The 21,293-nt window shown below is 39.4% G+C and overlaps 1 protein-coding gene across 2 annotated transcripts in view; it reads right to left on the reverse strand.

Moving 5' to 3' along the window:
- The window catches only part of adarb1b (adenosine deaminase RNA specific B1b), a 152,050-nt gene that overhangs the window by 23,229 nt on the left and 107,528 nt on the right, over nucleotides 1-21,293 (reverse strand). Inside the window, exon 1 of one of the 2 annotated variants that reach the window (XM_087803727.1) lies at nucleotides 20,540-20,661. The exons of the other annotated variant lie outside the window; for it this stretch is intronic. Coding sequence (XP_087659853.1) covers nucleotides 20,540-20,639 — 100 coding nt within the window. The 5' untranslated portion in view covers nucleotides 20,640-20,661. Of the gene's footprint in view, nucleotides 1-20,539; nucleotides 20,662-21,293 lie in introns of those variants that run through there. 2 annotated transcript variants of the gene reach the window in all.

Raw genomic sequence — 21,293 nt, forward strand, 5'->3', positions numbered from 1 at the left:
TCCATCGGCGCCGCCATCCCTCAGCCAGACACTTGCCGAAGCTCAACCCAATGGGCTAATTAATCTGGGCTAATGGCGGGTGACAGTAAATATGCTAGCACAATTATCACCCTATTAGAGATTCATACGCCGAGACATAATCGAAAATAAAAAAGCCGGGATGAATGAACGTACGTTAAGATAGTCGACGGAAATAGACATTTGGATTCAGTGTTGGGGGGGAAAAAAAAGTGGGCGAGTTGAACTCATTCAACATCAAGTCAACCTTGCAACATTTAATCTAAAGATCCACAGTGAAGTCCTTGTTATCTAAGACACATCCTCACCAGAAACAGATTCCACCTAAATAATCAGGGCAAAGGAAATTAATAAAAAGAAACATTTGTTCAAACTTTCCATCGAAAGCATCTTTAAGAAGTTACTGTATATTTATGACCAGATCCCTTATTGTGATAAGACTCAAATCGGGGGTAAGTTGTGACCTTCCCAGCCGGGGGAGTAATAGCGGGGTATTTAAGGTTCACCTAATGTGCTGATTTAAGTGCCTCTTAAATTGTTCCAGGACTTCTATTATACTCATCTGTTTGTTTCTTTTTGCACAAAACTGTCATTTAATAAAGATAATTACATTAGAAAATACGCTTAAGCCCCGCCCACTTAAAATCCGCCGTTTTAGCTGAGAAGAAGTCTCGTCCAAGTAACCACGCCCACTCTGCTCTGATTGGTCACAAAAACACAAGTTGCATTCAAGGACTCACGTAAATTTCAAACTCACACCTGAAACTCCTGTTTTTTACATTAAAAACTAATAATAAAAATAAGGTTTGCTGCTTAATGTACACATTAGAAAAACACCTAAAGGCAGAACTAACTCTCACTATGTTTTCATAAATATTTATTTTGTCTCAAGATTAACATGTACTACTGCGCTACTGAGTGCTTAAAAGCATGCCGGAGTGTAGTCGCCAGAATTTGCCTTAAAACTGTAGCGAAAACCTTGTAGGAGAAGGATGTGCAAAACATCTTCTGTTCTCCACGAACACAGTGATTCCCAGAGACCCATTCTAACCAATCAGAGCCTTTGGAGCCGGAGAGTTTCTTGGTATGATCTGACAAAATTGTAGCTGGTCTAAAACAAGTATGAAAAAAGCACTGTAAACAAAAAAAAGTAACAGTCTTTGATGAGGACGTTAACCATCCAAGGGCCTATAGTAAATGACATTCAACCATTATTTCTTGTAGACAATGAATCTTGGTTTTCTGTGCCTACTCTCAAACGTGGTCTTGTGTGTTATGTTGCAAGAGACAGGCTTAAGAAAAAACGTTTTGCCTATACCCCGGCTACATGAGGATGAGGCATAAGAAAGACAATCTTGTAGCACATCAGCACTTATAGATTTTCTAGTGATGGCAAGTAGCTGGTTGGACCAGAAAAACCTATATGACCACAATATCTCTTCCTTTTCTCATCGACTTCCACAGTATCCACGGCCTCTCCCTTCCTGCACCCCAGTTCCTGTTACTAACGCCTCTATAACCATGGGTTCAATTTGCTGCCCGACAATTGTGCAAGGATGGACGGCGCTCACCAAGGCCGAGGGTATCTTTACTGCCGTGCATGACCCACGGTGTCCTCGAGTAATGATGTACAGCTCGTGACCAACAGATTCCTGTTTTTAGTGTTTGCCCTCCCCGGGATAGTCCTTAAACTGCATCTGAGTGGGGAGGTCGTGTGTTGGTTCAGTGTCCCCCCCAACCTGAAACCTATAAAAAACGCACAGATGGCCACTAGTCCTCACTCCGTTACTGGGGAGTGCGATCAGTGCCAAGAAAGTGAGCGGGCCATTGAGTTACTAGGGCTGGAACCTGAAGACTCCAACGGCAGTTGCTACATAACAGGCAGACCTTGACTTTAACCAAGTATTCCGGCAGCTCGATCCAAGCAGCCACCCAAACCCAGCAACGTCTTCATCCTCCATGGTGCCACTGGAGAAGGCAGGTGCCCAAGTGCACGAGTCTCAAGGTAGCAACCTGTGATCCAACCTAAACAAATTCACGCTAAGGCTATCCGTGTCAGAACCAACTAGCCTCATCTTTCTAAGCAGCGATACTGAGCTCTGACTCGGATGACTCCACCTGTGTGACCGTTTGGGAAGAAAATGGTTAATGGGAATCCATTTCTTAGTTAACCTTGCAAAGACACTTGTGAAACTTGTTGGCTTTTATGACTCCAGGTATACCCTTTTAAGTTAGTGCCCTAACTTTTACTTGTTGGATTCATTCTTCAATAATGGTCAGTCTTGGTGATTTATTGAAGGTTTACTTGACACAGGAAAGTCGTTAATTCCAAAAAGTGTTTTAAGACATGCTTCCTGAGGTTTGTCACGAGAATAGGCAGATCTACTGTAAATGTAAGTAAGTAAGTAAAAGTTATTTGTAAAGATCTTTTCTGGACCAGGGTCACAAAGTGCTTGAACAATCAAAAACAATACACAGTTTAAATATATACTTTAAAAGGCCAAGACACATAAGACAAACGCAGGAGTTCCAGAAATGCAACCCTTAAAGGAAGCCTTGCCACACCTGCTGCCTCCTCAGTTTGCTTTTCAAAGTCACTCTACGGATCATATTTCTACCCTTTATTGAGATCCAACCCTTATAACCTGTTCTATAACTCCCAGATACTCTCTTAGAGCTCTCCCAGAAGTCACTGGGTAAGATACAGGGAGTGGTAAGTTTTGTAAAGTCGTCCGTATGTGACCCGAGGGCGAGGAAGGCTATGCTTCGTTTTTCACCTCCAAACTACCACAGACGGCCTCGGATAATGATTCTAATGGCCATAACTGAGAGCTGGTGGGGAAATAGTGCCCCCTGCCATGATGCCCATTTCCAGACGTCGCCATGCTGGGGTGTAATGCTCAGCTGCAGGGCACACAGTTGTTGGACGTCCTGGTGGCTTCATTTGAAATGATTTTTACGAAATCAACAATAAAAAAAAACCAACATATTTTTGCAAGAAAAACAAATATGTTTTCTTAAATATTAGAAAAATATCAACTGTTTTTGTTATCCAGTTGAGTTCCGGTAATTCAGAGTGGACAGAAGGTCAAGAGGGTTGATAAAAAAAAAAAAAAAGAAAGATGAGAAATGAAAATGAAAATTCAATCCGGCTCGGTGAGAATAAGGCGTTTTTTTGATGCCTTGCTCTCGCCCATGATCAACTACTGATGAAGACGCGGCAGCAAGGAGGTGAGGGAGGTGAAGGTGAAGCGAGGGGAGAGGGAGGGAGAGAGGGAGAGATGGAGAGAGAGAGAGAGAGAGAGAGGAACGATAGATGGAAAACGCAATCCTATTCCGAGTAAAGAAGAATCATTATCGCTCCAAAATAAAGGTGATGGAAAGGTCTCACCCCTCGGCTCGCTGTGTAAACTCTTCTCAAACTCGGCGCCGCCGGGGAAATCTGATTTTCAGTCAATATTGTGTCAAGAGTATGAATAATTCTTGAGCTTCAGGAACTGACGACTGTCAAGTCCAGAGTTAGGAAAGAAGATCGGATGTGACGACGTATCAAACTTACAACTGTCAAATTTCACTTAACGTGAGAAGACATTGATCAGAAGACCTGTTTGTTCCCTTAAAAAAAGAAGATTTACTAACAATTATTTATAGCACAAGGTCCCTGGAAAACTCTCATTCAATATAAACACCAGGAAACTTTCTGATCAAGGTGTCAAGGTGACCCGAAGGACTAAAAACGAATGTGTTTGTGGTATCCCTTGTGTTGTCTCCGGGTCAAGGTGACCCGAAGGACCGAAAACAAATGTGATTGTGGAATCCCTTGTGTTATCTCTTGGTCAAGGTGACCTGAAGGACCGAAAACAAATGTGATTGTGGAATCCCTTGTGTTGTCTCAGGGTCAAGGTGACCTTGTTTTTTTAAGCAAAATTTACCTAAAAAGAATCTTACAAACAAATCTAAAAGTCATTCATTTCAGATCTACAGGTCAAATGTAAAATATATATATATAAAACTTGACTCAACACAAACAAGAAATATTAAGATGCTTAGAAAATGTTTCCAAAAGTTTCAACAAACAAAAAATGCATGTGCAAGCATCTAAATTGGCTGGTGCTGAACTTTGAACAAAAAATATCTTAAATCCAATAATTGTGTCAAATATTCATCAGTTTTTTTCTGTTTGACCATCACTTACTCAACAGTTGAAGAACATAAACCTTGAGTACTTGCATGTTGTAAAAACATGTGTCACTACTTGCTGCGAAGTCACCGATCAAGTGGCAGAAAAATTGAATATTAAAAGTTTGTTATTGAGATTATGGTCCAGAGGTAAGTAAGTAAGTAAGTAATATTTATTCATATAGCGCTTTTCCAGACCAGGGTCACAAAGCGCTTAAACAATCAAAACAATGCTCAAAAAAGTACATACTTTAAAGATCAAGATAATACTGAGAACAACACAGGAGTTCCAGAAAATCAAGGAAAAGCCTGAACAAATAGAAACGTCTTAAGATGTTTCTTAAAGGAGTCAGTAGATCCATCAAGCGCAAAGAGAGAGAAGATCGTTCCAAAGCTTAGGAGCAACAGCCTGAAAAGATTTCTCTCCTCTGGTCCTGTAAAAATAATGAGCACATAAAGAGTAGAATTTTCCATTTCATTCACTTGTAAATAACATAAATAGCATATATTTTAAACAATTCTACTGCTTAAGAACAAACAAAAAAACAGGCTAAATGTCTATAATTGTAAAAAAAAGATAAAGTTAAAATAAAAGGGTGCTGCGCGACAAAAAGGCAAACCCGTCTCTCATCGTGTTGCCGACTTTAATATCTGACGGCGTTTATCATTGTGCGACCAGTGATGGGCGAGAGGCGGGAAAGGTGAGGAAAGCTGAGGCACAATATCAATATGAATTTTTACTTTATGGCTTTTCTGAGAGATTGCTTTTTTCTTTTCTTTTTTTTCCGCAGGCGGGTGATTCAAGGTTCATGGAGGAGGCGACGACAACGGTCGTCCAGGCGGTGAAGGCCGGGCGGGAGATAAAGGTGCCCCCGGTGCCTGATCACAAAACTATGAGGATTGTCTCAGACTCGACTTTTGAGTGAAATAAGAAGCACTTTTTTGTTAATATTGTACTTTTTAAAATGATTCTTAAAACACTGATTCTTCTCTGCCTTCACAGACGTCCAGACATTCCTACGGAGCCTCAGCTGGGCTGGAGGTGAAGTCGTAAATCACGGCGGTGAGTGGATATGACTCCTCGGAGCAGACCATGACCAGGAGGGATGAGGAGGTGGGGGGGGGAGGGATGAGGAACAGCTAAACGGCTGTCTTCGCTTCCCGTCGGCTTCGAGGCCACAGCGAACGGCTGCTCCGGCCTCCGGGCGCGACACGTCGCACACGACCACCATCAACGGCGTCGACACAAACGTGGCCGACATCATGAGGCGCGAGTCAGTTAAAAGACTCATTGATTCATTAACATATTTATATGGATATATATATGATCCAGTTTATTTTCATGTCCTAATCAAGAAGGATGTGTCTCGACTGCAGTTCATACAAAACTCTGCAGCCAGAATTCTGAGCCGCTCTAGTAGAAGAACTCACATTTCTCCGATCCTTAAAACTCTTCACTGGCTGCCAGTTTCTTTCAGGATCAACTTTAAAATTCTGGTTCTTACTTTGAGATCTACTCATGGTCAGACCTTCCATCAGTGATCTGATCAAGACTTACACCCCAGCTCGGGCTCTGAGGTCTGTGGATCAGAATCTACTGATGGTTCCTGAACTTCCGGACCAGAGGATTGAAATCCTTCCAGACTGTTGCTTCTGAGCTTCGGAACGATCTCTGTGTTTGATGATCTACTGACTCCTTCAAGAAACATCTCAAGACAATTTTATTTTTGCTTTTAATTTGATTTTCCGGGACTCCTGTGTTTGTCTTATTTGTCTAGACCTTCTTATGTATAGATTTTAACTGTGTATTGTTTTTGATTGTTCAAGCGTTTTGTGACCCTGGTCTAGAAAGATCTTTACAAATAATTATTACTTACTTACTTACTTACTTATTCCATGTTAATCTTTGTATTATTTTCTTTTTGTCATTTCCTTTGATCAATGTTCTTTATATTTGCACTTTGTCATTCTTTGCACTTTGCTCTATTATTTGCACCATTTTATTTCCCGAAGGATATATTTTTGGGGAATTTCCCCTTGCAGGACTAATAAAGGAATATCTTATTAGAAGTACTTTTCAGAAACAAAATTGTGTTATTAATATATAGTGTATTTGTACACACAATGAAACACAAGTCTGTCACAGACAGGGAAACATTTTAAAAATAGATAAAAACTAACAGTAATTAGTTAAGAATCAATAGTTAAGATTGAAGCTTTAACTGAGTTGATAAGAATTAAAAAAAGACAAATAAAAAAATAAAAAAATAATCAATTGAATTCCGGAATTTTAAGGTCTATACCCCAAATATTAGAGATAAGAATATATAAACATAGTATCGGGTGGTCCGAAGTAAAACATCCTAAGAGCTGCTTTTTTTCTTCCCACTGGATTATGGTGGACGAAGATGGATGACGAGGATCAAACAACATTCATCTCCGAGGAAACGAGTCATAAACAAGGATCATGAAGGACTATATAAGGTCCGGTTGAAGTTCCACGTGGTTCCATGAATGCTGTTGCAGAACGACTCGTCCAGAACCTCCAGACAGAAATGACGACTGTCTGGCCTGGAGTTTGACCGTCGCCGTCAGCAGCAGAGCTGAGCTAGAAGGAAGGAAAATTCCAGACCCGTGAACACGTTCTCGTTACGAGGGCGAGTCCAGACGCCGGTCGGACGTCCCTGGAGTTGAACGTTGAACATCAGAGTTTTGGTCAAAGTGACTTTACAGTTGTACTTATACACCATTATCTAGGTGTCAAGGACTCTCTGTTCTCAGAGACAAATGGTGTTAGAAGTGGGATGGTCACATGATGCAATTAAGAAAAAGGCTATTTAATGAAAGATATACAGTATGTATATTTTCCTACTTAAAAAAAAAAACAACACTTCATGTTTGTACTGAAGACAAGTATAGACGGATATCGACACTATCAAATTTTTACAGTCCAAATAATAGTGAGTGAACATGACAAACAAAAAAGTCTTCCACGATATCTTTATTCAGACACATTTAAAATATATAAATTTGATTTTGGAGACGAAATTACCAAAAAGTTTTTTGTCCAAAGTTTGCGACTACCATTTCTTAAGCATGTTGAGAACTTTAGGAAAAGTAAGAGTTTGTTAGTGGTTCATAAAAATAAATCTTCCAGTTTATGAATATATAAAGTACACTTACAATTATTTACGGGAATGAATATCGAATGACTGAATTTTTTTTACACAAAAATGATCTTAAATCCAATAATTGTGTCAAATATTCATCAGTTTTTTTTGTTTGACTATTAGTTACTCAACAGTTGAAGAAAATAAACCTTGAGTCCTTGCATTGAGGATGAATAATACCTTTGTGATAACTAAATACCAATAATGACTTAAGACACAACATTTAAGAATAAGGCTTTGAGGTATTTTTAAAGTATAGTTGAATAAAAGTTAAAAAAGTATATATACATTTTAATTATCTATATAATAATAAGCCCCAAAACTATTGCACTAAAATATTTGTTTAATAGTCTTTTATTCTATTAAATATATAATTGTATTAAAAAGCTTAAAAAGTACAGACTTGTTTAATTTTTTATGGAACAATTCTTCTCATGTCAAGGCTTCAGTACAAGAGGAACGTTTGGAGGTATTTGGATGTTTTTAAGTGTCGAAGATGAAGCCGAAGACAACTGAGCTCCAGTCGCTACATTAAAATGAACAAACATTTTTGTCTTTAACTATAAAAAGAACAGATTATTCTGGAAATAATCACAACACTTCAGTCCACATGAGGGTGAGTAGAAAAATGAGTGAAGTTGGGGTGAACTATCACTTTAAATCAAGCAAGATCCCAGCGATCACTAAGGACGAGAGGATACAGTCGACTCCAGCATCTTTGTCTACAACTATAAAAAAGAACAGATTTACTCCCAACCCTTAGTCGATATCAGGGTGAGTAGAAAATGAGTGAATGTTGGATGAACTATAACTTTAAATGAAGATGTATTAGATATAGACATAGAGCAAGTTTGTTTGTTGAACTCTTACTGGATCTAATTCCTCTCACCTCCAGATCTACTCTCCTCTGGATCCACTGAATTGATCGGCAACAAAAACAGAAGATGAGCTTTTTTCTCCGACCCCGGCTCGTCTACCGTGAAAAACACTAACTCGGCAGCACTTCGGAAAAGTTGGGTCGGTTCGTTGAATTGAGCGATTAAGTATTTATAATTAATGAGTTTCTAATCGTGATATTTTATTCATCAACACGGCTGCGAAGACGCCGTTAAAGAACCCGAAGTGTCATCGGAGTGAAAGTAAAAAAAAAAAGGAAATAACGGGGAGACAAATGCAGGGCCCGGTATGATGTGACCGCCAGTGTCTCCATCCTCAGAACCCCATTACGTTTCCCAATAAAGCCTTGGCAGCCCCGTGATTACTTCAAGAGAAGGGAGGAAGAATTTTAATAGAAATTGGGGCATTTTTTCTTTTCTTCTTTCCATTTCTTTCATCCCATTCTCCGGGGGCCTATGGATTTCTCAGGTGACGTCCCCCGGGCACCGGCCAGGTAACTCGGGCGTAATGGACTACATGTGTGGGCGCCCGTGGGTGAATGGAGAGGTTATGGAGGGGGGTTGGGGGGGCTGTCGTGCTACCTGATTAGAAGTGATGGTCCAAAGTAAAAAGTGCCGCCGAGGACGGACCACCCGGCGCCGCCCCGACCCAGAACACACACACATACACCAACCCTTTCCTCAGAGTCCATTATTCAATTTGGTGGTTCTAATGAGCGCTGGATTAGCTTGCCAGAAGTGATTTGCCTGGCGAGCCCCGACGGCGCCCCCGTGAATACTCTCAACTCTACTTTGAATACTTTTACAGCGGCGACAGGTAAGTGAGAGACGAAGTAAACACTCGAACACGAGGATTCATCGAAGATAATCGCAGTCATTTGCTCTGGACTGGAGTCGAGATCAAGTCCATCCATAACAGGTCGTTGATTTTAGGCTTATTTTTCTAGTAAGAACGTGTGAAAAATATACTAATAAAATAGATATTTATATTTTCTTTCTGGATACGTATCAATATTCAACAGAACTGATTGGATTAAAAAAAAAGTTTCATTGTTTTCATAATTCTTTTATGGTTTACATTCATAATTGTGCGTTTTATTACTAAATAATTGTACATTTTATTTTCAACTAACATGCAAAATATTCACGACATTTGTTCATTTTTGTGTAGCTTTTGAACTTCAGGCCACTAGATGTCAGCCGCTATGACGTCCTTGCAGACAAAAGTGACAATGAAATACTGCAAAAATCCTGGCGATGACTGAGGACGAGAGGATACAGTGAGTCCAGCAGCTTTTAAAGCTGATGTTTGGACATATTTTGGTTTGAAAAACAAAGCAGTTAAGACTTTGTCAAGAGTCATGTGGTCTGTAAATACTACAACACATACTTTGTATCCCTCTCTTATTTGTCAAGCTTTTTTTTCTATTTAGTGATTATTATTGATATATTCTTAGAAAAGAAACAAAAACACATGGATAGTAAAGATATCTCAAAAGTAATGTAATATTTATTAATACAGCTTCAAAACTTGCATATAAAACGTCACTATAATTTAATGTTCCCTGTAAGCGTTCAAAAAATAATCCAAGTGTATCAAAATTTATTGTATATGTATCTTTACAGCCCTACATCACAAAACATCACGTATAATAAATATGTTATGTTTAGATAAATGTATACCATATTTAATACATGATAAGAAAGACTGATTTTTCCCTTTCTTCAGACCATTACTTAAGAGAACCTACGTATCAAACCTACTCGGGCAACGGCAGGTGCTGCAATTAAGACTTCCGGCCACTAGTTGGCAACATTCGTCATTTCCTCTGTGACAAAGTAACAACACAATCAGCGAAAAGAAGTGAAAAAGAAAGGAAACACCAGAGTCCCGCAGCTTTAAAGCCGATGTTTGGACTTATTGTAACTTTAAAACAAGGTTAAACAACACTGACAGATGGATATTACATTTTGCTCCAGGTTGTTTGAGATGTTAATGCAGTACATTTGATTAGAGAAAGTATTTACTCATGTCTTTGCTGTAACAGCCACAAAAATGGTTGTGTCTTTAAAGGAAAAAATATGTTGTTGTTCCTACAGTATTGCAATATATCACAATATATCGCATCGTAACATGTGTATCGTGATACATATTGTATGTAAACAATTTCAATAAAGTTTTACCTTACCTTTACCTTACCTTAATACACACTACACTACCTTTGACTTGACTTTTCAAAGTAAAACCAAGTAAGGGTCAAATGCTGCTTTGATTTTTGAGCAGGATCGTTTATGTCATGTTATTATTATGGTTCACTCGCCAGGAATACAACGTGACGTTTTAACCGCGAGGTCCGGTTTCCTCGCGTACTACATAGAGAACGTCGTGAAGGAACCGTCGTTAAAAAAGACTTAAACGTTACCTTGATCTTCTCAAGGTTGTTGGGACTCTTTTCACCAGAAGCTGTAAAATCTATTTGACAGTTTTGATTTATGACACAGCATCGTACCGAGAGCCTGTGGGGATCTGCTGCCTACGCTTGATGGTGTTTCCGGGCCGCGGAGGTAGAAGCAGCTCGCTGTGTTCAATACTCAGGATTCACACAGAGCACCTGGTCGGACCTGAAATATATCCTGCCGTCTTTAGAGCTCAGTACTTACTCTTGAGCAGCCATTTTTGGGGATTGAACCATAACCTGCTGTATATACATTTGATCGAGCGCTGCAAGGGATTTGACTCGTTTCCTGGTCTCACTGACGACACAATTCTTTCCGTTGAAATATCATCAAATTAAAATTTTCCTCTCCCTCGAAACGCCCGGGATTCGAGCTCGCAAACGTTCTCGCCGTTTGTCACATAAATAGTCCATTTGTGGGTCGCCTGCTCCCGCCAACACTCCCGAGTTGAATTTCACAGCGAGTGGCTTCGCTATTGTCGGGCAGAAGGGAGTGAGGGACGTGATGGACAGACGGGAGAGACGATGGGAAAGGTTGCGACAAACTGACGGATCGTCAACGGAAACCCGAGAGGATCGACGTCAGTAGAAGGAGAAAGTCGGGTCGGACGGATGATTGAGAAAAAACGGGCGTAAAACTCACTCTTTTCATTGGAATATTGAGGTTAGAAAATGATCTTAAGCCTCGCCCACTGAAAACACTTTTTTTCTGGAAATGTAATCTCGTTTATCATAACCACACCCATCACTCTGCTGTGATTGGTCAAACATGGAGGTTTTTGACGGCGAGTCATCAATCCCTGATGTCTCTACCTGCAAGAGACTTGTTGTATAAACAAAAAGGGGCGTGATTACAGCTGGCTAGAGGAGGAGTTAAGCCATTATTACGTCATAATGGACTCTCGTAACCTCTCGTTTGCCCAGATTTCAGAGCAACTTTATAAAGTAATAAGTGTAAAACATGGTCATGATGAAGGACTTACTGCATCTTGGAGAGAAAGAACATTTACTTTATGTGTGTCACAAGAGTTTTTACATTGTATATACTTTTTTGAGTATTGTTTTGATTGTTTAAGCGCTTTGTGACCCTGGTCTAGAAAAGCGCAATATAAATTAATATTACTTACTTACTTACTTAATTACATGGGTTGAACTTTAAATGTTATTGTTTTTATTGATTTGATTACATAAAAATCTACAATAAAAAAAAACAGTTTGAATTTTACAAGCATGTGCTTTAAAGTGTTATTTATATTATGGCTAACAATTGTTTATCCTTTAATACAAAAATTTACTATTTTAATCTTTACATTATTGGCAAAAAATAGACCAAACTCTGACCTTTTTTTACAGCAAGGACATGTTTTTAACTGAAGGTCAACTTTGAAAATATGAATAAATAGACAAGAGTTGTGTTGAGTTCTTATGCCTTTTCACCACCATAGATATTTGCAATTTTCTTTTTTTTTAAAGTAAGTAAATAATATTTGTATAGAGAATGGATTCCTCTGAGCCGTCAGAGTGAAAACATACGTCAGAATCTAGATTTTTCTTCGAGCGCTCAGGAGAACCGACGACTTCTGCTGGTTCCCTGGTGCAGAGTTAACTCGTCTCCAGAGAGTTAAGACTGAGAAGATTAGATTAGAAACCTCTGAGGGGTGAGCAAGAAAACCTCTGGACAATCACCTGGGAAAACTTCCAAAAAAAGGATCCAAGGAATCTTTTCTCGCAGCCATTAACTTTCAAATATAAATAATATACACAGAAACACAAGTTTTATCTGCAAATATTTCAGTTATATTTATTTAATTAATATCCACATGTTTTTGTCTTATATTTGCTTTACTATTTTGATATATTTTCTTCTTCTTAAAATCGATCAATGGTCGCTGAATAGAAAAAGAAAAGCTTGAAAAATCAAAACAACCGAGGGCTGTAGCGATAAATCTCACGATACGATTCAATACCTTGAACTTCGACACACTTGCAGAATCTTTGCAAAGATGTTTAAAGGGAAACTGAATAGTAGTGACATGCTCTGATTGTTTCACCGTCTTTTGGGTTAAATATGTCCAAACATCAGCTTTTAAAAGCCGCTACAGTCAACTGTATCCTCTCGTCCTTAGTCATTGTCAGGATTTTGCGGTATTTCATTGTCACTTTTGACTGCAGAGGACGCCATAGTGGCTGACATCTAGTGGCCTGAAGCTTAAATGCTGGACAAAAATGTAAAAAATATTGTGAATATTTGCATGTTACTTGAAAAAAAAAAAAGTAGTTGTAAAACACACTATGATGAAATATAAACCATAAAAGAATTATGATAACAATTAAATATGATTTGAAACTTTTTTTTAATCCAATCAGTTCCAATCAGTTCTGTCTCCAGAAACAAAATATTGATATATATATATATATATATATATATATACTGTATATGTCTAAACATCAGCTTTAAAAGCTGCTGGAGTCGACTGTATCCTCTCGTCCTCAGTCATCGTTGGGATCTTCTAGGATCTAATTGTTTCTTTAGATGAGGACAAAATGACTGCTGCCTAGCGGTCGGAAGTGTAATTGCAACACAAAAATGAACAAACGCTTGTAAATATTTTCAGGTTGATTGTAAATAAAAAAAATCGAATTTGTTTATTTAAAATGTACTTTATTGAATGTATATATATAAATATAAAAGCTGCTACAGTCAACTGTATCCTCTTGTCCTCAGCCGTCGCAGATTTTCATTGTTCCTTTAGCTTCCGAGGACGAAATGACTGCTGCAATCCAGCGGCTGGAAGTGTTATTGCAACACTAAAATGAACTAATATTTAGATTTTAGTTGTTAATTTAAAAATTAAAAAAAATATTATTTGATTTTACACTAATGTTATTGATATATAAACCATAAAGTAACAATGAAAAGCAAAATAATATATAGATAAACATTTATATTAAAAGAAATACTACGATACAGTACTGTTGAATAAGGATATAGTATGGTGAAAGAATATGGATGTATGGAGTATAGATTTGTACCTCACACCCGAGTTAAGTGATTTCACCGCCAGTGTAAACACACCTGAGCAGGACGTTCCATCTCGCTGCGGTGACTTCCTCGCTTCCCTCAGTATTTTGTAGTCATTAGCAGCTAATTACAGCGTAACAGGCCGACACGCGTCGTCTCTCTTCGGGTCAGCGGAAGAAAAACATGTCGGTCTGATCGTCGATGATCACCAACATGTAGAGGAAGCGAAGTTGTGAACGTAATATCGGAGAAGTTTCGCTAAAGGAGGATAAAATTAGATGTTGGGAAAATATGGATGTAAAGGAGAAGGAGGGGAAACACTAGTCCTTCTTCTTCTTCTGTGGAAGTTCCCTCCAAAAAGAAAAAAAAGAAAAAGAAAAAAGTCATTTTGGTGATTTCGCTGACGTGGCAGAAAAGCCCTCTGTTCGGCGGTTTTCCATATTTCATCTACGGCCCATTTGAAAAGCACCGTCTCCAAGTGTCATGGGGTGGCACGTTTATGAGAGACACTTTCTAGAGCTTATCATTCGGAAGATATGCTGAAGTGCAGCATTTTCAAATTGACTCGCTCCGTCTGCTAATTTGCTCGTAAAGTAAAGCCCTGAAGCCTGACAATAACTGCCAAAAAAGAAAGTGCCCGGAGAAATGTGTTCACTTACCAATATTTATCTGTTATTGCTCGTAAAATCCGACTTTATTTTTGAATCATTCAGAGAGAAAATATGATCTTATACGAAGGTACGATGAAAATATACACTATTCAAACGTCTTTTATAATATAAAAACTTTTTCAAATCCATTGTCTTCAATTTGAACCCTATTTTTGTGTATGAATTAATCAACAAAAAACGTTTTATTTTTATTTTACTTTGGGCTGGTACATTCGTCAGACTATGCTAAAACATTGACCTTGTGGTCAGAATTCTACTACTTTATGAGAGAATTTATGAGATTATTTGCAATATTCCGACTGAATCAAATACTTTTGATCACTAATGGCTCCGTCCGAGTTTTGTTAAATGGTATCTCTCTGGCCGTTCCTAAGTCAAAAAAACAACAGTTTTTACAACATTTTCCTCCGATAATTTCATCTCCACCTGGTGCTCCTCAAGGTTCTGTCCTGGGTCCTACTCTTTTCATCATCTACCTCCTCCGCCTTGGTCTCATCTTTTCGTATATTCATCGTCACATTTCACTGCTATGCAGACGACACCCGATTGTACCTTTCATCTGAAGGTACAATCGGGTGAAATCAGTCATCACTACATAGTTAGTTTGGTCTGAAAAAAATGAAAGCAGTTACGACTTCGTCAAGAGTCATGTGGTCTGTAAATTCTGCAACACCAGAGTCAAGTACTCGACAATACTACAAATATATACTTGTTACTACAGTATTGCTATGTATCCAGATTCTAAACAATACACACTTGATATATATTGAGTTAATATATTAAGAATATCTTTTTTCACTATTTGCCGTTTACATTTTCAGACTTTTTAGAAACATTTTTACAACTCTTATTGTCCTCCCTCTTCTTCTTATTTTCTCTTTTCCCATTTATCATAGTATATAATAATAAAACAACCATTAAATATAAAACCACGCCTCAACAAAAGTATATATAGAAAGACAATTTGAACTAAAATCAAAATTAGTGCGATAGAACAAACTCAACTTTATGAACTAATATTAATCAACAGACAGAAATCCAAGCAAACGCTTACAAATACAAAAATAAATAAACAAGACACAAACCATGTTCCCTAATTAGGAACCTCGATAAAATAATAGTTAGATGGATGGTTGGATGGTTGGATGGATGGATGGATGGATAAAACTCTATCCACTCTACACTGGTTTGTTCAAATTAAAGCAATTATTACAGGAATAGGAAACAAAACAAGGAAGTCTAAATGTTGCTTTATTGTTCATTCATTCATTCATTCATTTTCTACCCCTTTATCCCTTGTCGGGGTCGCGGGGAGACTGGAGTCTATCCCAGAGGCAGGGGACACCCTGGACAGGACGCCAGTCTGTCGCAGGACACACAAAGACAGACAACCATTCACACACACACACTCATTCCTACGACCAATTTCACCAAGTTCTCAATCAACCTCTGTATGTTTTTGGACTGTGGGAGGAAACCGGAGTGCCCGGAGTAAACCTGACACCAGAAAAAAATAGGCTGAAGCTACGACTATAAAGGTTTAATAGACGATACAAGAGTATTAAGGGGCGACATGCAGAGTCAGCGGACGATGTTTGACCCTGTTTAACCACCTGGATTCTTCGGCGAGACATCAATCCAACGCACATAATCGCCCTCGCTGATGGTGATTTAAAGCGCCGACCTCCCGGAGAACGAGAGGCTCTAAGGCGGATGTTCCGCAGTCAGCGTTTCCATTACACCTCCGCGAGGACGGCGTCCGGATCGACGTGGACACCTGCTGACGCATGACTTCCAGAGCAGCGAGGAAGTGCCACGATCGACTCCTCGCGGTGACGAGACGCCGGGAAACACACCTGAGCGACGCTGCAGCGTCAGCACTGACGGATTCGCTTGGATGAATGGGTCCAGAAGAAGGGTGAGGATGGGTGAGGAGGGGGAGGCAGGAGATAGTGAGGGGGTGGCAGGAGATAGTGAGGGGGTGGTAGGAGATAGTGAGGGGGTGGGCGGCGGCAAAGCAAGTGGCTAATGTAGCAGGTGAGCTGCAGCCTCCTCAGTAATTACTACATTTGCTGTCCCGGCTTATCCCGACACAAGACTCGCAAACTCAGGAGGGAAGAGCTTAGAGAGTCGTATCGGCAGACTTCTATCATCCTCGGAGGAGGAGAGGAGGAGAGGAGGGGAAAATAGGTGGGGAAAAGAGGAGAAGAGAAAGAGAAGAGGAAAGGAGGAGATAAGCAGAAGAGGATAGGAAGGGAAGGAGAAGAGGAGAGGAAGAGGAAGAGAAGGAGAGGAGGAGAGGATAGGAGGATAGGAAGAGGAGAGGAAAATAGGTGGGGAAAAGAGGAGAAGAGAAAGAGAAGAGGAAAGGAGAAGAGGATAGGAAGGGAAGGAGAAGAGGAGAGGAAGAGGAAGAGAAGGAGAGGATAGGAGGATAGGAAGAGGAGAGGAAAATAGGTGAGGAAAAGAGAAAGAGAAGAGGAAAGGAGGAGATAAGCAGAAGAGGATAGGAAGGGAAGGAGAAGAGGAGAGGAAGAGGAAGAGAAGGAGAGGAGGAGAGGATAGGAGGATAGGAAGAGGAGAGGAAAATAGGTGGGGAAAAGAGGAGAAGAGAAAGAGAAGAGGAAAGGAGGAGATAAGCAGAAGAGGATAGGAAAGGAAGGAGAAGGGGAGAGGAAGAGAAGGAGAGGAGGAGATGATAGGAGGATAGGAAGAGGAGAGGAAAATAGGTGGGGAAAAGAGGAGAAGAGAAAGACAAGAGGAAAGGAGGAGATAAGCAGAAGAGGATAGGAAGGGAAGGAGAAGAGGAGAGGAAGAGGAAGAGAAGGAGAGGATAGGAGGATAGGAAGAGGAGAGGAAAATAGGTGGGGAAAAGAGGAGAAGAGAAAGAGAAGAGGAAAGGAGGAGATAATCAGAAGAGGATAGGAAGGGAAGGAGAAGAGGAGAGGAAGAGGAAGAGAAGGAGAGGAGGAGAGGAGGAGAGGATGAGAGGATAGGAGGATAGGAAGAGGAGAGGAAAATAGGTGGGGAAAAGAGGAGAAGAGAAAGAGAAGAGAAAAGGAGGAGATAAGCAGAAGAGGATAGGAAGGGAAGGAGAAGAGGAGAGGAAGAGGAAGAGAAGGAGAGGAGGAGAGGATAGAAGGAGAGGAAGAGGAGAGGAAAATAGGTGGGGAAAAGAGGAGAAGAGAAAGAGAAGAGGAAAGGAGGAGATAAGCAGAAGAGGAGAGGAAGAGGAAGAGAAGGAGAGGAGGAGAGTATAGGAGGATAGGAAGAGGAGAGGAAAATAGGTGGGGAAAAGAGGAGAAGAGAAAGAGAAGAGGAAAGGAGGAGATAAGCAAAAGAGGATAGGAAGGGAAGGAGAAGAGGAGAGGAAGAGGGAGAGGAGGAGAGGATAGGAAGAGAAGGGGAGAGGAAAATAGTGAGGAAGAGAGGAGAAGAGAAAGAGAAGAGGAAAGGAGGAGATAAGCAGAAGAGGATAGGAAGGGAAGGAGAAGAGGAGAGGAAGAGGAGAGGAGAGAAGGAGGAAAGGAGGAGAGGATGGAAGGAGGGAAGGATAGGAAGAGGAGAGGAAAATAGGTGAGGAAGAGAGGAGAAGAGAAAGAGAAGAGGAAAGGAGGAGTGAAACAGAAGAGGATAGAAAGGGAAGTAGAGTAAGAGAGGAAGAAGGGAGGAGGGGAGGATAGGAGGATTGGAAGAGAAGAGGAGGGTTGGAGAGAAAGACAGGTGAAGCGGGGAAGAGGAGGAGAGACATAGAGGGGAAGAGGATGAAAGGAGGAGAGGAAAAGAGGAGGAGAGGAAGAGAGAAGATAAAGAGAGGTGAAGAGGATGAAAGGAGGAGAGGAGAAATGGAGGAGAGGGTAAGAGAATGAAAGGGGGAGAGGGGAAGAGGAGAAAGGAAGAGAGGAGAAGACAAGGAGAGAAAGATAAGGGAAGAGGGGAAGAGGAGGAGAGGAAATACGAGGAGAGAAATAGAGTGGAAGAGGATGAAAGGAGGAGAGGGGAAGGGGATGGAAGTAAGAGAGGAGAAGACAAGGAAAGAAGGGAAAAGGAGAAGAGGAGGTGTGGCGGAAAGGAGGAGGAGACGGGAAGAAGAGGAGAGGAAAGACAAAAGACAATAGTTCTGAGGTTTATTTAACTGAGGTAGTCATGACATCATTTATCTTCTATATATTAGTCGTGTTAGAAAATATTGATTAGTAAAAAATACTTTCCAAAGATACTGCATCGATATTTGACATATTTTATCTTTGGCTTTTATGTGTCACCATAGTTGTTTATGGTTTACTTTTCAATTTAAAAAAAACTCAATTATGTTTTATTTACAATTCAAATGCAAATATTTACTGTTTTTTTCTCATGGTTTGGTTGAAATTAAACTTAAATATTTAGACTCACTTATTATTTATTGATCACAGCGAGGCTTCAATCCAAGACTTTACAGACGAGCAGTTTGGAAGTATTTGGATGTTTTGTCTTTTTGGACGAAGACGAATAAAACTGAGCTCAGTCGCTACATTAAAATGAACAAACATTTTTGTCTATAACTCTAAAAAGAACAGAATAATCTGAAAATAATCCCAACCCTTAGTCGACATGAGGGTGAGTAGAAAATGATTGAAGTTTAAATCCTGCTAGATCTTGGCAATGACTGAGGACGAGAGGATACAGTGACTCCAGCAGCTTTTAAAGCTGATGTTTGGACATATTTTGGTTTGAAAACAAATGAAATCAGTTACGACTTCCAAGAGTCATGTGGTCTGTAAATACTACTACACCAGAGTCAAGGAAGGTAAGGTAAGGTAAGTACTGGACAATACTACACGTACATCCTTGTTACTACACTATCAAAACACCTGAGTCAAGTACTTGACAATACTACACATATATACTTGTTACTACACTATCAAAACACCAGAGTCAAGTACTCTACAATACTACACATATATACTTGTTACTACACTATCAAAACACCAGAGTCAAGTACTTGACAATACTACACATATATACTTGTTTCTACACTATCACAACACCAGAGTCAAGTACTCGAAAATACTACACATATATCCTTGATACTACACTATCAAAAAACCAGAGTCAAGTACTTGACAATACTACACATATATCCTTGATACTACACTATCAAAAAACCAGAGTCAAGTACTCGACAATACTACACATATATACTTGTTACTACACTATCACAACACCAGAGTCAAGTACTGGACAATAATACACATATATCCTTGTTACTACACTATCACAACACCAGAGTCAAGTACTGGACAATAATACACATATATCCTTGTTATTACACTATCACTATATATTTTATTGTTGACCCTGTATTGTGAGGCGCATCGTATCGGCAGATTCTTGCCAAATACACACCTCATTTTTACCGTGTTTTTTTTTGTGTTTTAATTTTTATATTTGATACTTAAAAACACATTTAACAGGTTGTGAAAATTAACTCTTGTTTTTTAATAAGCTCAAGTATTTTGATTTGAAAATAATATAGTTAATATTTTATACATTTTAGATGACTAATAGTATTTTCTCATGGTTCATTATTTGACTATTTTCTTTTCTTATCTTTAATCATGTTCTCATATATGTTCTTTTTAGATTTTTTTTATTCAAGACATTTTTAAATGTAAAACTATTTAAAAAAAATAAAAATTATTCTGTTTTCTTGTCCCAGTATATAAAGTTACATTATATAAAACCGACGCCTGAAATCAAAACTAAAATCAAAACTCCAAAAACTAATATTAATTATCAATTAAAACATAGAAATCTACATTCAAAAAGTGTTATAAAGACAAACACAAAAGAAAAACAATAATAAGAAGAAGTAGAAAAAGATTATGTTGATTTATGGTATTTATACTTATTTCAGGCGAGTACTATAGTAGTAGAGATTGAAGGAACTCTTTGTGAAACAAGACAAATATTCTTCAAGTAAAGACAAGAAAAAGGTAGAAACTCTGCAGCAACATTAGGTTTGAAAACAACCTCCAGGTGTTGAGCTTCGTATCAACAACTAAGAATTAAAACAACAGAAATATATTCAAAAACTTCAGAATCCGAGGCGTCAAAACTTCAGCGCCGGCGTGTCCGGCAGTACCTTTGCGCTCGGATCGTTTCTTGCGCCTCCTCTTGAAGCGGCGCCGGATCAGGCAGAAGTAGGAGCCGGTGCTGTGAGCGGCGCCGGTCGAGGGAGCCATGACTTCCAGAGTTTCAACTACACTTCCCGCCACATCCGTCAAAGTCCTCGCGCTCCACACACCTGAAGCGTCTTCTGCTCTCGCTCAACACTCTCGCTTGTATCCCCTGCTCTCCATCCCTCCCTTCCTCCCTCCCTCCTCCACTCCCCCGTCTGCCCTATCACACGTCTGCGAGGGAAGCGATGGAGTGTGAAAGAGAAGGAGGGACACACACTCTTTCTTCTCAGACGGAAAAAATGGAAATGGGTTGAAAAGTGGATCGCGGAGAGATATGGAGCCACCTGACAACACCTGGGATCTGACGACGGTGGAGTCGCTTGCTTTCCAGGGTGTCCTCTGCCTACATCCCTGAATATCAATCACCTGATTCAAATATATTTATAAATAAAAGACAGGAAGAACTAATCACAGGGGTTTGTAATTTGCATTAAATATATAAATTTATGTATATATATATATATGTATGTATATATTTAATTATTGAATTACCTTGTTTTCCATTTTTCTTTCCAAATGTAAAGAGTTATCGAGTAACAAGAAAATTGGTCATGGTTCAGAGGTGCACTGTTTCCATCTAGCGGCAATAAGTTGTAACTACGGTTAAATATCTAAATCATAAACGATGAAAAGTATAAAGAAATACGGAAAATTAGT

This window comes from Callionymus lyra, chromosome 12 (genome assembly GCF_982586985.1).
Source record: "Callionymus lyra chromosome 12, fCalLyr1.hap1.1, whole genome shotgun sequence".
In the NCBI taxonomy this organism is placed as follows: Eukaryota; Metazoa; Chordata; class Actinopteri; order Syngnathiformes; family Callionymidae; genus Callionymus; species Callionymus lyra.